The following is a 19224-nucleotide window of genomic DNA, read 5'->3' as shown; positions in this document are numbered from 1 at the left end:
CCCATTCATGTAGTTAAAGACTTCGGCTCCATGGCAATTGAACTGTGTGAATAGGATCTGAGCGCTATTTGGTAGTTTTGTGCGCTCAGATCCCAGCTATCTGGGGATATGTGACATGTCTGTGTTTTATGTATAAAATGTAACTTTGTGTATTTTATAGTATTTTAATGCTTTGTCAATTCCAACGCTCTCCTTTACCCTCTACAATCTGGCTTCTGCCCTCTCCACTCTACTGAGACTGGTCTTATCAAAGTTACTAATGACCTAATCGCAGCTAAATCTAAAGGCATGTGCATAATGGAGTCTTGTCTCTGTCATGGGAGATAATTGAATTACTTCTCAATTATCTCCAGTATAGAAGACTCTGAAACCGGTCTGGGCCAGATAGCCATGTGCCAGCCAGGGCCCAAAAGATATTTTACTAACTTCTGAACCCCTAGTCTGATTCATGCCATTTGATATGTTATTCCCCTGAATGGATTGATTGTGAATATGTAATTTTTATGTGAATTGGATGTATGGTTTTAGAGTTATGAATTGTGACTAGACCAATCTCGCCACATTGGATTGGAGGAGCCTGGTCGCCCGCCTGCTGCCTAAAGGGTTAATTCTACTGTGCAGAAGGATTTATTTCTCCCTTTCTGCACAGCCGTTCGGTAGAGAACAAACGGCTTCTTTTCAGCCTCCCCAGAGCCGTGGGAAGCCGGCCGGCGCTGTTAATGGGCCACCCAGAAGCTGGAGTGCGCCCTCCATTTACCTCCCTGAAGCCGCGGCTTAACAAGCGTGTGCCGGCAATTGACCACCCAGTAGCTGCGGTTAACCGCAGCTTAATTGATTGTTACTGGGTGGTCGCGGTTACACTTAGCCGCCACACGATGGCGGTGTTCCGGAGCTCCCCGGGCAGCCAGTGCTTTTCTGCCCAGCTTTCATGCACCAAGCCCAGACACTTTTACGGGCAGGCACCGCTGAACCTCCAGCCCTGGTTCTTATTCGTGCATATTTAACCGAATACTTGTTAATTCGGTAGTTTGTATGTGTGGATGTTAACCCAGATAGCACAGCCATGGAGCCAATTCGTATAATTAAAGACTTTGGCTCCATGGCAATTGAACTGTGTGAATAGGATCTGAGCGCTATTCGGTAGTTTTGTGCGTTCAGATCCCAGCTATCTGGGGATATGTGACATGCCTGTGTGTTATATGTAAAATGTAACTATGTATTTTATGGTGTTTCACTGTCTTTGTGTCCCCACATGCATAATGGCGATTTGCCTTTGTCCTGGGAGATAATTGAATTACTTCTCAATTATCTCCAGGGCAGAGGGGAGGAAGCCGGGATGCATTGTGGGGATGGTTTACTTCTGTATGTCCTGAAATGCTACTTGTCTGTCCATTGTTACAGTCTTCCATCTGGTCCCCTAGGGGAGTGTCCACCAGGTGGGAGACCTGCATAAATACAGGGGCAGGTAGCCCTCAATAAACAGACCACTGCTTGACCCTCAATACGGAGTCTTGTCTCGTTCTTGGGGGGATTCACTGTATGCTGATAGGGACTGATTGCCAGGAGTGTAAGCCGCTTCGGAGCTTTTCCTGTTCGTCTGCTAGCAGCTATTCGTGAGGTTCCAGTTCGGGAGTTTGGAGCAGTGGTGTCGCTAGGGGGGGGCCATGGCCCCCCCTACATCATGCTGTGCCCCCCCTTGGGCCCCCCCAAATGCCAGCAACCTACTGGCTATGTGTTTAAATTATATTCCCTCGGGCTGTAACAGCCTGTTACAGCCCGAGGGAATGCAGGGCAGAGCAGCTGGAACTGTGCAGGGGGCTGTCTGGGGCCGGAGGGAGCACTGACAGGCTCCCCGGCACAGGCCCTGCCCCCAAACGAAGCCCCGCCTCCTGCACACAAGCCCCACCCCCGCCGTTAAGCAGCAGCCCATGCTGCTGCTGGAAAGCATGGAAGATGGCTGACCCCCAGCAACAGCCTCCAGTGACAGGTAGGCTTAATGTGCTTGTGTGTGTGTGTGTGTGTGTCTGTCTGTCTGTCTGTCTGTCTGTCTGCTAGTGAGGAAGTTTGTGTGTCTGTATGTATGGACTCAGCCTCCCTACCACCCTCCCCACAACCCTCAGCCAGCCTCACCACCCTCCCCACCCTCCCTACCACCTTCAGCCTCACCACCACCCTCAGCCTCACCACCCTCCCCACCACCCTCAGCACCCCACAACCCTCAGCACCCCACACCACCCTCAGCCTCAGCACCCCCCACCCTCCCCAATACCCTCAGCCTCACCACCCTCCCCAATACCCTCAGCCTCACCACCCTCAGCCTCACCCCCTCACCACCCTCAGCCTCACCACCCCACCAGCCTCAGCACCCCCCACCACCCTCAGCCTCAGCACCCTCAGCCTCACCAACCCTACCACCCTCAGCCTCACCCCCACCACCCTCAGCCTCACCACCCTCAGCCTCACCCCCACCACCCTCAGCATCAACCTCCCTCACCACCCTCAGCATCACCCTCCCTCACCACCCTCAGCATCACCACCTCACCACCCTCAGCATAACCCCCCTCACTATCCTCCGCATCACCCCCCCACCCCAACCACCCGCAGCTTCACCCCCCACCCCCCTCAGCCTCACTCCTCACCACCCTCAGCCTCACTCCTCACCACCCTCAGCCTCACTCCTCACCACCCTCAGCCTCACCCCTCACCCCCCTCAGCCTCACCCCTCACCCCTCAGCCTCACACCCCTCAGCCTCACCCCCCTCAGCCTCACACCCCTCAGCCTCACCCCCCTCAGCCTCACCCCCCTCAGCCTCACCACCCTCAGCCTCACCCCCTCACCCCCCTCAGCCTCACCCTCTCACCACCCTCACCATCAACCCCCCTCCTTCTCACATCACCCCCCTCCTTCTCACATCATATCACCCCCCTCGCTCTCACATCACCCCCCTCGCTCTCACATCACCCCCCTCACTCTCACATCACCCCCCTCACTCTCACATCACCCCCTCACTCTCACATCAACTCACTCTCACATCAACCCCCCCTCACTCTCACATCAACCCCCCCTTCACTCTCACATCAACCCCCCCTTCACTCTCACATCAACCCCCCCTTCACTCTCACATCAACCCCCCCCCCACTCTCACATCAACCCCCCCCCCACTCTCACATCAACCCCCCCCTCACTCTCACATCAACCCCCCCTCACTCTCACATCAACCCCCCTCACTCTCACATCAACCCCCCTCACTCTCACATCAACCCCCCTCACTCTCACATCAACCCCCCTCCACTCTCACATCACCCCCCCTCCACTCTCACATCACCCCCCTCCTTCTCACATCACCCCCCTCCTTCTCACATCACCCCCTTCCCTCTCACCATCACCCCCCTTTCCCTCTCACCATCACTCCCCTCACACCATCACCCGCCATACACACAACACACTTCAGTCTCAGACAAAAAGGCAAACATGCTCACAGAGACATACATTCTCACACACAAGGATACTCTCATTCAGACACACTCTCAGGCACATACACAGGTAAACTGTGCATCAATGTGTATATGTGACACTTTTTCGTTAGTGGGGCCTCATGTTTGAGTTACGCCTAAGGCCTCATAAAGTCTAGAGCCGCCTCTGCTCAGCAGTCTGTGTGTGTATGGACCCAGCAGTCTGTGTCTGTGTGTGTGTGTGTGTGTGTGGACTCAGCAGTCTGTGTGTGTATGGACTCAGCAGTCTGTGTGTGTATGGACTCAGCAGTCTGTGTGTGTATGGACTCAGCAGTCTGTGTGTGTATGGACTCAGCAGTCGGTGTGTGTATGGACTCAGCAGTCTGTGTGTCTGTGTGTGTATGGACTCAGCAGTCTGTGGCTGTGTGTGTGTATGGACTCAGCAGTCTGTGGCTGTGTGTGTGTATGGACTCAGCAGTCTGTGTCTGTGTGTGTGTATGGACTCAGCAGTCTGTGTGTGTATGGACTCAGCAGTCTGTGTGTGTATGGACTCAGCAGTCTGTGTGTGTGTGGATTCAGCAGTCTGTGTGTGTATGGATTCAGCAGTGTGTGTGTATGGATTCAGCAGTCTGTGTGTATGGATTCAGCAGTCTGTGTGTATGGACTCAGCAGTCTGTGTGTATGGACTCAGCAGTCTGTGTGTCTATGTGTGTATGGACTCAGCAGTCTGTGTGTCTATGTGTGTATGGACTCAGCAGTCTGTGTGTGTGTATGGACTCAGCACTCTGTGTGTGTATGGACTCAGCAGTCGAGGTGTGTGTGTATGGACTCAGCAATCTATGTGTGTGTGTATGGACTCAGCAGCAGGACCGCCATCAGGGCATAACAACCATAACGGTTGTCATGGGCCTGGGGGGCCCGAACTACTCTGGCAGTCCGAGCCCCACATTCCTTATGTGCACTTATATATATTTTTTGCTATATATATATATATATATATATATATGTGTGCACAGAGGGCCCCCTGCTACCTGTACATTGAAGAGGGGGCCCAGCAGCACACTCTGTCCTCCTGTCTAACTTCCCTACGCCCTGCGGCCGCCAGCGCGTTGCCATGGGTTACCATGACAACGCTCCGCACAGCACGCAGACCTGTCTCGTGAGAGTTAGTCAGAGAGGAGCTGGAAAGGAAGACAGTGTGTGCTGCTGGGCCCCCTCTTCAATGTAACGCGGCTGGCCTGGACCACCAGGGAATGCGATTTCCCCCTTCCCTGGCACAGTAAGAACCAGGGGGGGGGGGGGGGGGAATTTAAATATACACAAATAAATAAAAAAATACTCCCCTCCCCCCTATTTTACACACACACTGCATCCTTACAAGTACACACTCTGCACTACACACACTATATTCACTAAACACACTCTGCACTACACACACACACTACATTCACTAAACACACTCTGCACTACACACACACACTACATTCACTAAACACACTTTGCTCTACACACACACACACACACACACTACATTCACTATACACACTGCACTACACATACACAAACACACACACACTACATTCACTAAACACACTCTGCACTACACATACTCACACTACATTCACTATACACTCTCTGCACTCACTACAAACACTACATTCACTAAACACACTGCACTACACACACACTACATTCACTAAACACACTTTGCACTACACACACACACTACATTCACTATACACACGTTGCACTCACTACACACTACATTTACTAAACACACTCTGCACTACACACACACACTACATTCACTATACACACTTTGCACCACACACACACACATTGCATTCACTTTACACACGTTGCACTCACTACAAACACACCACATTCACTACAAACACACTACATGCTCTATACACACTACATTTACTATGCACACTACATCCACTACAAACACACACACCTACATTCACTACACACACACTCTGCATCTAATGCATGCATACAAACATTACATACATTACACAAAACGTACAATCTGCATCCACTATACACACTGCATCCATGACACACATACCGCATCCACTACACACATTCTGCATCCACTATACACACTGCATCCATGACACACATTTTCCATCCACTATACACACACACATCGTTCATCCTTGTGGGCAGCTCGGGGCTGGCCCTGGAGGCCCAGATCTTGAGCTGTGTCAGGGGCCCTAAAATTTCTGATGGCAGCCCTGCTCAGCAGTCTGTGTGTGTGTGTATGGACTCAGCAGTCTGTGTGTATGGACTTAGCAGTCTGTATGTGTGTATGGACTCAGCAGACTGTGTGTGTGTGTGTGTGTGTGTGTATGGATTCAGCAGTCTGTGTGTGTGTGTGTGTGTGTGTGTGTGTGGACTCAGCACTCTGTGTGTGTGTGTGTATATGGACTCAGCAGTCTGTTTGTGTATGGACTCAGCCCACTGTGTGTGTGTATGGTCTGTGTGTTTGTGTGTGTGTATGGACTCTGCAGTCTGTGTGTATATGTGCGTGTATGGACTCTGCAGTCTGTGTGTTTGTGTGTGTGTGTGTGTGTGTATGGACTCAGCAGTCTGTGTGTGTGTGTGTATATATGGACTCAGCAGTCTGTGTGTGTGTGTGTGTGTGTGTGTGTGTGTGTATGGACTCAGCAGTCTGTGTGTGTGTATGACCTCAGCAGTCTGTGTGTGTGTGTGTGTGTTTGGGCTCAGCAGTCTCTGTGTGTGTGTGTGTGGACTCAGCAGTAAATGTGTGTGTATGGACTCAGCAGTAAATGTGTGTGTATGGACTCAGCAGTAAATGTGTGTGTATGGACTCAGCAGTAAATGTGTGTGTATGGACTCAGCAGTATCTGTATGTGTGTGTGTATGGACTTAGCAGTCTGTGTATCTGTGTGTGTATGGACTTAGCAGTCTGTGTATCTGTGTGTGTGTGTGTGTGTGTGTGTGTATGGACTCAGCAGTGTGTGTGTGTGTGTGTATGGACTCAGCAGTGTGTGTGTGTGTGTATGGACTCAGCAGTGTGTGTGTGTGTGTGTATGGACTCATCAGTCTATATGTGTGTATGGACTCAGCAGTCTGTATGTGTGTATGGACTCAGCAGTCTGTATGTGTGTATGGACTCAGCAATCTGTATGTGTGTATGGACTCAGCAGTCTGTATGTGTGTATGGACTCAGCAGTCTGTATGTGTGTATGGACTCAGCAGTCTGTATGTGTGTATGGACTCAGCAATCTGTATGTGTGTATGGACTCAGCAGTCTGTGTGTGTGTGTGTGTGTATGGACTCAGCAGTCTGTGTGTGTATGGACTCAGCAGTCTGTGTGTCTGTGTGTATATGGACTCAGCAGTCTGTGTGTGTATGGACTCAGCAGTCTGTATGTCTGTGTGTGTGTGTGTATGGACTCAGCTGTGTGTGTGTTGGATTCAGCAGTCTGTGTGTAAGTGTAAAAATCAGCCTGTGTGCATTCAGCAACGTCTGTGTGCATTCAGCAACGTCTCTGTGTGTGTGTGTGTGTGTGTGTATTTAGAGTTCTTGGTGTTCGTATTTGTGTACTGTGTGTATGTACTCAGCAGTTTATCAATAATTACAATTTTTATTCCTGTGAGTTGTTGTGTAGGAAGGGCCCCAGTGCACTGCTTTTCCCGGGGGCCCTTAACACTGTTAAGATGGTACTGCTTGTGTGTGTTATTGAGCATGTGTGTGTCCCTGAACTTCTTTGTAGTCAGACTTGTGTTTATACAAGTGAATTTGTCTGTAGTAAGCCTGTGTGCGAGTCAGAGAGTTTTTTGTCTGTCAGTGAGCCTATTTGTGCATGTCAGTGAGCTTGTGTGCTCACTGTACTATATATATATATATATATATTGACCTGTAGGAATGGCATACATTTTTTTTCCAGGGCTGCTTTCCAGTTTGGCTCTGCCAGCGAGTGCGCTTTACCGCTGAATCATCTGTGTGAGCAGCCGCACACTTTAGCCCTGTTACACGCATCTGGGAGCTGCTGTTGACAGGTACTTGTATACTTGTAGTCTAGAGATTGGGACATGGGGTATATGCTCAGCTATCTGTATAATACTATAGTGCTGTTCTCTGTATAATACAGGTCTGTGTCTGTATAATATCCTGGGACAATCATTGTTCCCTGTATAGTGCTGCTCTCTGTCTTGGTATATTATACACAAACAGATCTGTATTTACAGAGAGCAGCACTATACAGGGAGCACTGACTGTCCCAGGATATTATACACACAGCCATGTATTATACAGAGAGCAGCACTGTACAGGGAGCGCTGAATGTCCCAATTTCTCAAATGTTGGCAACTATGGCACTATATCAAGGGAAATGTTTGTTTTTTTAATAATCCCTGGTGGAAAATAATGAATCCTCCACCAGGGATTATAAAAAAAAACAAAACAAAACATTGTGTCGGGGGCGGGGCTTAACATGCGGCAGGGGCGGGGTCAAATTGCGGCGAGGGCGGGGTTAAATGTGCCCCCCTACTTTTGTCCCTGGCCCACCATGTGCCCCCCCCCCCCTAAAAATGAATCCTAGAGACGCCACTGGTTTGGAGTGCTACCTTTTCCCTTGTATGCAGTTCGGGAGTTTGGTGCATTCATTTATATCCAATTCGTGAGTTTTGGTGATTCTACAGTAGCTGTGCCTGTCTTTGAAAAGGGGATGATCGCCTAAACGATTTTAACCCCTTGTCTGCTGAAACGGTCCATAACATGAATGTTGGTTAAAAAGTATGTTTTAAACTGTATGTATAATTGGATTACCTCTCAGGCTAAGGGGAGGGAATCTGTGGGATGTAACCATTGTGTGATTGGCGGATTGTAAATCCCTCCCTTGCATGGGAGAATCCTTTATAAGACTGTGTGTGAATGAATCTTGAGTTCCTGTTTTAACCCTCAAAGTGAAGTGTCGTCTCATTCTTGGGGGAGGATTTATTGTATGCTGTTCCAGTTTGACTGCTAGGAGTGTAAACCTATTTGTATGGTTTCCTATTCAACTGTCTACAGCATTCATATGCTTGAGAGGATTTATATGCTTCTTCGGTTCGGTCATTGTGGTGTCTGTCAGAGTGCTTGGAGTCCTCAGGAAGCATCCTTTAACGGAGGTACTCAGTCGGGGTGCCAGGCGATCCGTTACAGTCACTGCTTGCCTATCTTCCATCTCTGACTGGATGTCCTTCCGCTTTCTGAATATATTATTTTAATGTTTCCTGGTCAACAAATAGTATATGTGTTTAAACATGTTGGGCCTTAGGAAGTAATACACCTATGAATGTTAATATAGATATGCATGCGTAACAACCTATTAATCAAATTTAGACACATTACAGGACTTCCTGTTTTTAATCTTCACATAACTCAATTTCATTCAGATTTGGTTCTGTTATATAGCCTCAGTAACAATACGCAATCTGACGCACTCACAATCTCATTTGTCTGACCTAGAGACATTCAACTAAATTGTGTGAAGTTTCTTAAGCTTTACTTATATATTACCACAGTCTCTCAAAGTTGGCACATAGAGCAAAATAATGATTTAGATTGTGTCAACAAAGCTCCATTGACAATCTTAAAAGAGTATTTAGAGTAAAGCTTGTATGAGAGGTAAATCTGACAGCTGTAGGCAATTTCAAATGGAACACTGTTTCTCCATCATGTTCATGCATACTAATTAGCTCATTTTAATATATTTTTGGTAGCGGTACAGTTAATTTTACATTTCAGCTAACAATACATTCTATTTAGTAAAAGAAACACATATAATGTCGTTGCCAATTGAAATCTGTTTTATAGGTTTAGACACTAAAGTTTTCAGACATAAATATTAGTGTCAGGTTCAGTGATAAACTAAGTTTAAATGGCCCTAATGGACAGAATGTATATTTTTTACATTTTTTTTACAAGGAACACGACCGTATAAAAAGACATTAACTGCATATGCCACAACAGTTTTCTTTGCAGTATATAGATTAATAGTGATAATGGTATAGATATGAAACACATCAATTTTACTATGAGTATATGGTGGGGGGGGTGCTAAAAGCAATTAATGTGGCTAAATATGTAAAACGTGAAGGCGTGATGAGTTGGGGCCAGTTGGTATCCACTATCAGCATTAAAGGATCACCCATGGGATTTAAGTTGTTATGGTGACAGTAGGTTACTGGTGCCTGCTTGACTTTGGGGGTTAAACCATTTACGAATGGTTCTAGCCCAAAGTCTATTGCCGATCGCACTACTCTCTGTACTTCCACAGATCAGATTAATTGGACAGGGACACCTTTAACTGGCCAGCTGACACTCTAAGCAGATCAGTAGCTCCCCGTTCACAAAACGCCTAGAAAAAAATACTTGCATTCTCAGCCAGGTGAGCCGGCACCAGGGATCTCCTTACAACATAACAACTTTATTCCAGTGAGGTTGTTACGGTACCAGGAATGTTACTTTAAATGGGGGATGGTACCCAGCATATTGCTGTTTTAGAGGTGAGAAGGTTGAATTGAGGGGATGACTTGTGATGATATCTTCTGATTTGGCCTGCAGCTGTAGACTAAGCACTATAGTCTACAGAGAGGCATTATGAGAAATGTAGACAACATGGCTGCAGTTGGTTAATGAATCAATTCTATTAAATCTCAACTAACTTGCATAAAGTAAGAATGTATCTAGAAAAAAAAAGAAACTTTTGTTGTAACCAATCACACCTGTTGGGTAAAAAAGCATTCCAAGCACCATAAGCACTACAGTGGGGGGCAGAACCTAACCTTGAGCCAAAGCAGACGCTATCTCGCTCAGCTCCGATCACGAAGCTGAATAAAAGCCTGATTTTGCAGGATTTAACCCGTCTATCACCTCCATAAACACTGGCGAACCCCAAGGTGGGCTTGTCGTCCCTAACGGACACTGTTCTAACCCTACAAGCAAATAAACTTTCACTCCACTACACCATTCTTGATGACAGGTCACAGCGCAACCACTTACAAATAAGGGGTGTACCTGACCTAATCACGCCTGATGAGCTCCCTCACTATATGAGGCAACTAGTGGCCTCAGTACTTCCACCATGCCAGGCAAAGAAGTTCTCCCTGGATGGGATCTATCGATTGCCGATTTCAAGTAGAACTCCAATTTCCGTGACATGAGACATCATCGTCTGTTGTTCCACCTCACAGGATAAAAGATACTTGCTGACAGCACTACGGGGCAAGTTGCCACTAACCTTTGAAGGTTCAAACTTCTTTTTCTACCAAGACCTCACAATGGCGAAGATCCTTGAACCCGGTCACCAGCCAGCTTAGGACGGCGGGAATAGAGTATCACTAGAGATCACCCAGGTTCCTTGTGGTGTCACAGGAAGGGACTGTACACAACATTTTTATGCTTGCTGAAGGACCAAATTTTCTCCAAATTCTGGGCTTAACGGATCTGAAGAATGACCCTGTGCATCGATCCAGCACACATGCACGAGAACCAATGTGAGTTGTCCCCTCCACTTCTACGGCTCTCCTGATCTCATTACCAGGGACATGAACGTACAAAGAGTGCTGTTGCTAATTCACGGTTTGAACTTTTTTTTTTTATTATTTAAAATTTTTATTTTTCGTACGTCAGTACAAATAATGTAAGAACATATACAAATAGGTAAATTGAGTATAGATACATACATGTAAAGTAAGAACAAATACAGGTAAGTAAAATACAATAGTATATCCATGTATAACATTGTATGTCTTAACAAGTGAAAAAGAACGAACGTTCCTATGGGTCGATCTCGTATAGTTCACAAGTACATATGACGAGTAAGGATGTGAAGAGCATAAGAAAGGGTCCTAATACAAGGCCCGTAAACAACTTAATATTCATTGTATTCTCTGCATTAGTTTGAGCAAATGTTGACAAGCAATAGAACGCTCTTATAAACAGAGATCATTGGAAAAGTCTGGATAATTCTTAGCCTCACGAATATAGGTCACTATTGTATTATGTGCCTGGTGTTTAGTTTATATTGAAGTGGGTGGAGGCTATTGAAACGAAGTTGATAACATGTTTGATTAAATGAATAAAGGGAATTATGTGAGTATGAGTGGAACTTGAGGTTCCTTAGTGGTGTTGATGTTGTTGATTATAGTAATGGCGGTAAGGTTGCCGACGGTCGTTTGGTAATTGACTGACGGCTGATTGGCGGCTGATTGATCCTGATGACGGCAGAAGTGAGGATAATGGAATTGTAAGTGGTAAGTGATAGGTGGCCGGCACCAAATTAAGAAAAGGAGGGGGATTGAGAAGGGGGGGAGGGGGGGAGGGAAATTAGGTATTAGTTAGTTTTCCTGGAGTTCAAATAATTGAGCCATGGTTGCCATATTTGAGTGAAAGAGTTGAAATTTTTCGATAGTGCGGAAGTTAATTCCTCCATTTGTTTTATTTCGTTTACTCTATTGATCCATTCCCTTATTGAAGGAGTGTGTTTGTGTTTCCAGTATAGAGGTATGAGCTGTGATGCACCCATTGTCAGGAAGCAGAAGAGGGAGTTTTTTTTCCCTTCCCATATCCTCTGGGGGTAGTGAGAATAAAAAGTGCTGTGGCAGAAAATGTATTTTAGTTTGAAGTATCAGTTGTGTCATGGTATGAATTCTGTTCCAGTAAATTGTTATGAGCGGACATTGCCACCAAATGTGTGCGTGATGGGCGTGTCCATTTTGGCATCTCCAACATACTTGAGAGGATAAGTTGTGCATGTGCTGTATCTTGGCTGGTGTGTAGTGCCAGCGAGTGATTCGTTTATAGTTACTCTCTTGGGCTGCTAAAGATGAGGTAGATTTGTGTGCGTTTTGAAATATTTTCCCCCAATCTTTTTGTGAAATATCTAGTTGGAGTTCGTCTGTCCATTTCTTCGTGCATTTTGGTAATGGAAGTTCTTTTGAATTCCTAACCAAATGATACATGGTGGATAAAACTTTCTTTTTAAGTGAGTGGTCAGAGCATATTTGTTCAAAGTTTGTTAAGGGCCTTAAGTCTGTGGTTGGGAGCTTGGCATGTTTAATAAAATGGATCAGTTGGTCATAGTGAAGACGTTGGATGCCCGTGGGGTTTGCACTGGAGATTAATTGGGACAAACTTTTTAATTTATTATTTTCTACTATGTCCTTAAGATGTAGGACGTGTCCCGAATGATACATGTTGTAAATATTGCCTGATTGCCCTCTTTGGAATTCAGGGTTGTGTGTAAGGGGATAGAGAGGGGAAGGGTATGGAGAAATTGAAGTTTCTTTGGTCAGTTTATGCCACATCTGCATGTTGGGTTTTATGGTAGGGTGTTTGTCAACAGTATGCTGTATCTGGGGAGAGTTTGCGGGTAGCCATGGGCGTGCCCTTAATGGCAATGATGAGGAGGCGTGTTCAATCTGGACCCAATGCAAGTTTATATCAGTGAACATCCATTCGTATATTCGAGCTAAGTGGTAAGATTCGATGTCTGGGAGATTTAGTCCACCTTTATTTCTAGGATTGCTTAGTGTAGTAAGAGCAATACGAGGGTGTTTGCCTGCCCAAATAAAATTGTTAAATAAGGTTTTTACCGATTTGAAGAATTTATTGGGTATCATGATGGGCAGAGTTTGCAGGAGGTAGAGCAAGCGAGGTAGGATATTCATTTTTAAAATATTAGTCCTACAGAACCAGCTGAAACAGGGTTTGTGCCATGATTGTAGGTCGGAGGTGATGGCTTTCAGTAGGGGAGGAAAATTCAGATCAAATGCGTGGTTCAGATTAGCGGGTAGTTGAACCCCTAGATATTTCAGTGAGTTGGGGGCCCAGGAGAAGTGAAAATTCTCTCTTAGTAGTTTGTTTGTGGAAGGTAGGGAGTAGATAGGCATCAGTTCGCACTTTGACAAGTTGGCTTGGAAGTTGGAAAGGAGTCCATAGGTCTTCATCTCGGATAGAATATGTGGGATCGTGGTTAAGGGATTTGAAACGGAGAATAGAGGATCGTCAGCAAAAGCTGTGACCTTGTATTCATTGTTACCAATGTGTATTCCCTGAATGTGATTGTTATTTCTTATGCCTTGTAGGAAAGGCTCTAGGACAAGTACAAAAAGGAGAGGAGAGAGGGGGCAGCCTTGTCTTGTACCGTTAGTGATAGAGACAGGATTGGAAAGTTGACCGTTTATACGGAGGCGTGCCGTGGGGAATGAGTAAATTGCGGATAACCAGGACTGCCACCTGGCGCCAAAGCCTAGATGTTTCATAGTGTGAGTGAGTAGCATCCAACTGACCCTGTCGAAAGCTTTCTCCGCGTCTATTGCTAAAAAAGCGCTATGTGTTTTGTGTTTTTGAGCCCGGTGAATAATATTTAGTATCTTCGTGGTGTTATGCTTGGCCTCCCTCCCTGGTATAAATCCTGCCTGATCCTGGTGTATTAGGTACGGTAGAAAGGGTTTTAATCTGGTGGCTAAGATTTTAGTTAGGATTTTTAGATCTATATTAATTAATGATAGGGCGACTCACTCCCTTTACATTCCTAGATCACCAAACAGATGATTCTGGAAGATATATCGTCATTAAAGGGAAAATAGGGGACACTCTCATTACGCTAGCAAATATATACTTGCCCAATAGAAAACAAAATTCAACCCTGAAGAAGATACTACAAAAATTATCCTCATTTCAGGACGGCATCCTCATCAAAGGAGGTGACATAAACATTTCACTAGATGGGGACCTAGATTCCACAGCCACCTCGCAACTTCACCTAATCCATTCCCGGAAACAAATAAATAACACACTCTTTGAAGCCCAACTATACGATGGTTGGAGAGCCATTCATCCTTCGAGGAAAGATTACTCCTTCTTCTCACCACCCACAGGGACATACTCCCGCATCGATACCATCTTCCTCCAACATAGGTTCCTACCCCTAATCAAGACAGCTACGTATGGCCCGATTACCTGGTCAGACCATGCTCCCTTGGTAATGGAACTATCTATCCCTGCCTTACCCAATCCCACGGCTCAATGGAGACTAAATGCTTCTCAATAATCCAAAGACGATCTCGCAACTCCATCGCTCACTATCAGAGTACTTCACTGACAATACTCATTCGGACACTTCACCAGCCCTAATTTGGGAAGCACACAAAGCAGTAATTAGGGGGGAGTTGATCAAAATAGCGGCCCAGGCGAAACGAAACAGGGAACTCAAAATCACACAACTAACAAAGACACTAAAAATCCTGAAAAGTAAACATCATCAAGGCCATAAAAATTTGGAAGAATATAACCAGATTCTAAAATTAAGATCAGAATTGACCACTATCTTACAACTGCATGCTAAACGCAAACTGACACTAACGAAACACACCTATTACTCAAAAGGTGGGAAGGCGGGTAAACTCCTTGCGCAATCTCTAAAACAATCCAAACAAACCACTTTTATATCAGAAATCAAACGGGGCGATGGCAGCCTCTCTAGACACATGCCAGATATTATAAAATCTTTCCATGACTTCTATTCTAACCTATATAATCTCAAACAAACAACTCCCTCCTCTACAGATATCCAAAATTTCCTTGAAGCAAGAATCAACAAAACACTCCCACCAAATTAAATCTCTTTTCTAGATGAACCTATTACCTTAGAGGAATTTACTACTACTGTTAAATCGCTACCCCTTGGCAAAAGCCCGGGTCCTGATGGATACACTGGCAAATACTTTAAAACGCTATCACAATCACTAGCGTCACACTTTATAGCAGCCTTTAATGTACCCAACCTAGCGACGTCCTTACCTATCTCCGCCCTAGAGGCCAATATATCCCTCATACCCAAACCAGATAAAGATCCATCAATTTGCGGCAATTACGGTTTGAACTTTTATGTTTAGTTAAACTAAATGACCTATTCAGTTTTATTTATATATATATATATATATATATATATATATATATATATATATATATATATATACTTGATTACTGTTTAGCCAGATACAGTTCACGTGTTCGGCCTTAGTTCAGCTATTTACACGGAGCCTAACATCCCGTAGCCAGATTCTCCGGCTCTCAGATGACTGTGTGACAGATCCCTCTGTCTTGGAACTGTGCCTATAACCCGCTGGGTTTGTCTGTTTTTCGGTTAATTGTCTGTCCATACCCCTCATTCGTTTATTTCCTAAACTCACAAACAAACTGCCGAATGGCCGGCCACCCAGCCTGGAAGTGTGCTGCTGGTTAACCTCTTGGCCTCATTAGAACATTGTGGTTAACCGCAGACACCTCCTAATTATCAACGGTATGCTGGGTGGTCGTCCGTATGCCGACCACGTGGCGGCTGCCATCTTGGACGCACGAATAATCAGCGGTGTTCGTCGATTTCCTGGAACTGAAAACAGACACTATTTCTCCCGAACACCGCTGAAACCGCCGACCTCCCTTCTCTGCCTTCCAGCATACGAACGCCGGTCCGTTCAGTACTTTTCTGCATGAAATGACTTACCCCAGATAGCCATCCCATGGAGCCCGTTCGTATACCGAAAGACAATGTGAAATACTTTGGCTCCATGGCGATTGAACTGTGTGTATAGGATCTGAGCGCCATTCGGTAATAATCTGCGCTCAGATCTAAGCTATCTGGGGATACGTTAAATGTGGTTATTCTATTTGTGTAATTTGGAGTTATTGATTTTTATGTATGTTTATTATTATGTACAAAATGGAGTTTGGCCTCTATCCGTGGAGATAATTGGATAGAGAGGAGGGTTGTTCTCAGCTAAAGGGGAGTGTTTATGCTTGTGCCACTGTGTTTAGCTACTCTATCCATATTGTCCCAGTCTTCCATCTGGTCCCCTAGGGGAGAGTCCACCAGGTGGGAGACCTGGATAAATACCGGGCAGGTAGCCCTCAATAAATCAGATCTCTGCTTAACCCTCAATACTGAGCTTGGTCTCGTACTTTGGGGTATTGGATTCGTATGGTTTACTCGTTATGCTGTTTGATACGTGAAGGATTTCATATGGTTCCTGTTCGGCTGATTGGAGCTTTCGTTAGCTGTCTCCATTCGGAAGGTGAACGTCCTCAGCAGTATTAACCCCTTTTATACATGGGTGTACCGTTCCCACTGGGTTGCACTGTTGTGCTTATAAGCTATGTCGCTGATCTTCCTGCGCTATTGTGCCCTCATGTGAAATTATGAATGTTTGGTTGTTTCACTCATGACCCGTGGACAAGAGTTGTTTCCTGTAACAAATTTTATGTATACCATGTCATTTCTTTACTTCAGTACCCAACCATGCAATGATATAACAAAAAAAGAAAACAATTTCAATAAACATTGATTGACAAAAGACAAACAAAAAACAAGCACTACAGTTACTTTTTACCACTCTGCCACTCTGTCTTTCCTGTGGTGCATGAGCTTACAGCTGTGCCAGAGGTGGTGAGTGAATTTACTATTTTTAATGAGGGGGTGCTGTAGTTTAATGGTTATGGTTCTAGGAATGTTCTTTTGAATACAACAATATATAAATCAAAAGGTATTTTTTATTTTAAATGTTACCAAATGTTTTGTGTTACAACTGAAAGACACTGTGAATTAAATAATTTATTGTATTGTTAACAACATATTGTAAAAAGGAAAAATGTAACTTTTATATGTTAATTCTCTCTCTCTCTCTCTCTCTCTCTATATATATATATATATATATATATATATATATATATATATATATATATATATATATATGTATATAGATATATAGATAGATAGATATATAATGCAGGGTCTGCAAAGTAATTTTATATCTGAATGCTGGTAATTTCACTCTATATCTGAAATGCACTTAATGAGAGCGTGACTCACATATGTTTAACTGTGCAGGGAGCAGAAGTGTGAGGCAGTCAGTAAATTTACCAAAGCAATGGATGATGGCGTAAAGGATTTGCTTAACGTGGGTCAGGAGCACTGGAAGCGATGCACAGGACGTAGGTGTTGCTTATATTTCCAATGTGTCAATGCTTTGCTATGAACATTCAAAATAAAATCTAAAATCAGTGCATTTTTTTTTATTTCAAAACATTTAAATGTACAAATATTTTTAACAGGGTAAGGTATATTTAGTAGGGGTTAGATGGAGTAGTGTATAACAAAAGTCACTTTATCAGGACACCTACAGCAGTACTAAATGGTAATAGTGATGGTTAGATAGTATACAGTTTGTCAGCTCAATAGCTACCTTAATTTGATTTAAAAGAGTGGGATACCACTGGGATAGTATGCTACTATATTTCATGATATCTGTCCAGGTGTAACAATTTGGTTTACGCATATGTTACCTAGTAAGCTTTTGGTTCTCATTAGAAATAAAATAACAAAACAAATAGTTTGAGCTATTCCAAGTTTGTTGCAGTGTGTTGAAAAACTATGTTGCAGTATGGTGCTGGTATTTGTAAACTACAGCACACTTCCCAAAATTGCAACTTCCATCAGTATGACATCTGTACATGCCTAGGTGAAGTATTCAATCTCCCATGACTCCATTGACACCATTGTTTCATCTCAAACTGCAGTCACTTGCAAACACCTCCACATTATTCACACGCATCGTAGTTTGGTAGCCTGATCAATCCCAGCATTCTCCCAAGAAAGATGCCAGTGTGCCAATCTAGATTGACGGCTACCAGTACTAGCACAGATCCACAAATTCATGCTTATATTGCATGACTGAGAGGGGCAATCCAGGCTGCAGTTTAACTCTGTCCCTTTTAATGCATAATTTAGTATATAGTAGGCTCTCACCAAAGCCAAACTCTAAGAGTTCTATATATGAGGGTAAAAGAGACACTATAGACACCCAGACCACGTTATGCCATTGAAGTGGTTTGGGTGCAATGTCCTTATGCCTCGTAGTCTTGCAATGTAAAATATTGCAAAATGTTTACATTGCAGTACTAAGACTGCCTCTAGTGGCTGTCCACCAAACAGGCCCTTTCTGGAGTTTCACAGAGTTTGATATTGTGAAATGTTACTGGACATCCTCACGATCTGCATGAAGATGTTCAGTGTCAGAGTAAACCTCATCTGAAAGTGTAGCGGTCCTAGTAGGGACTCTCCTCCGCTGGTTTATCCAAAATATACTCTGGAACAAGTATAACACTCCAATGGAACAGCCAAACACAGTAAAATAATCCAGGAATCTCCCACCTCATCCTCAGCAACTGGATTACCCTACAGTTCTGGGGGTATAACTGGTTTTAATGGAGCCACACACGGCATTGTATGTGAATCCCCATGCAAGGGCTTCCTGATACATATTTCAGGGGCATTCCCCATTGAGAGTAGACTAAGACAAAATACATAATTATATTAACTCTCAGGTCCAGGACATATACAGTAATAACACCCCAAAACATACAGTTAACAATACGGTACCCCCTCAAGTCCTATATCCCTTCATAGCCTGGATCTGAGCACCCAACATATCCAAAAAGCTAAAATCCCACGAACGCAGCAGAAATGCAACCGAGGTATAGTTTAGACTCAGGCTATGGGGTCGGTCTCTTTCGAGAGTACAAAACATACTAAAACTAACGAATGAGCTGTTTGTGCATAAGCTCATCTCATGTATCTTGTTCGGGAGTATGCTCCCACCGAACACCACTCTGATCGTATGGATTCCACCTATCATAACCGGAGGTGGAAGTCCCAGCAGTGTTCGCACCGTTGAGTGTGCGATTTTTAGC

At 44.6% G+C, this 19224-nt stretch overlaps 1 protein-coding gene across 2 annotated transcripts in view; it reads left to right on the top strand.

Annotated features, from left to right (window-relative positions):
- Nucleotides 1–19224, top strand: part of SNX9 (sorting nexin 9) — a 456733-nt gene that overhangs the window by 359600 nt on the left and 77909 nt on the right. For both annotated transcript variants that reach the window (XM_063443408.1, XM_063443407.1), the window contains one exon: nucleotides 17363–17466. In XM_063443408.1, coding sequence (XP_063299478.1) covers nucleotides 17363–17466 — 104 coding nt within the window. The remainder of the gene's footprint in view (nucleotides 1–17362; nucleotides 17467–19224) is intronic.

The sequence above is a fragment of the Pelobates fuscus genome, chromosome 2 (genome assembly GCF_036172605.1).
Source record: "Pelobates fuscus isolate aPelFus1 chromosome 2, aPelFus1.pri, whole genome shotgun sequence".
Lineage (NCBI taxonomy): Eukaryota > Metazoa > Chordata > Amphibia > Anura > Pelobatidae > Pelobates > Pelobates fuscus.
The sequence above is the reverse complement of the archived record's forward strand: the minus strand, read 5'-3'. Positions and strand labels throughout refer to the sequence as shown.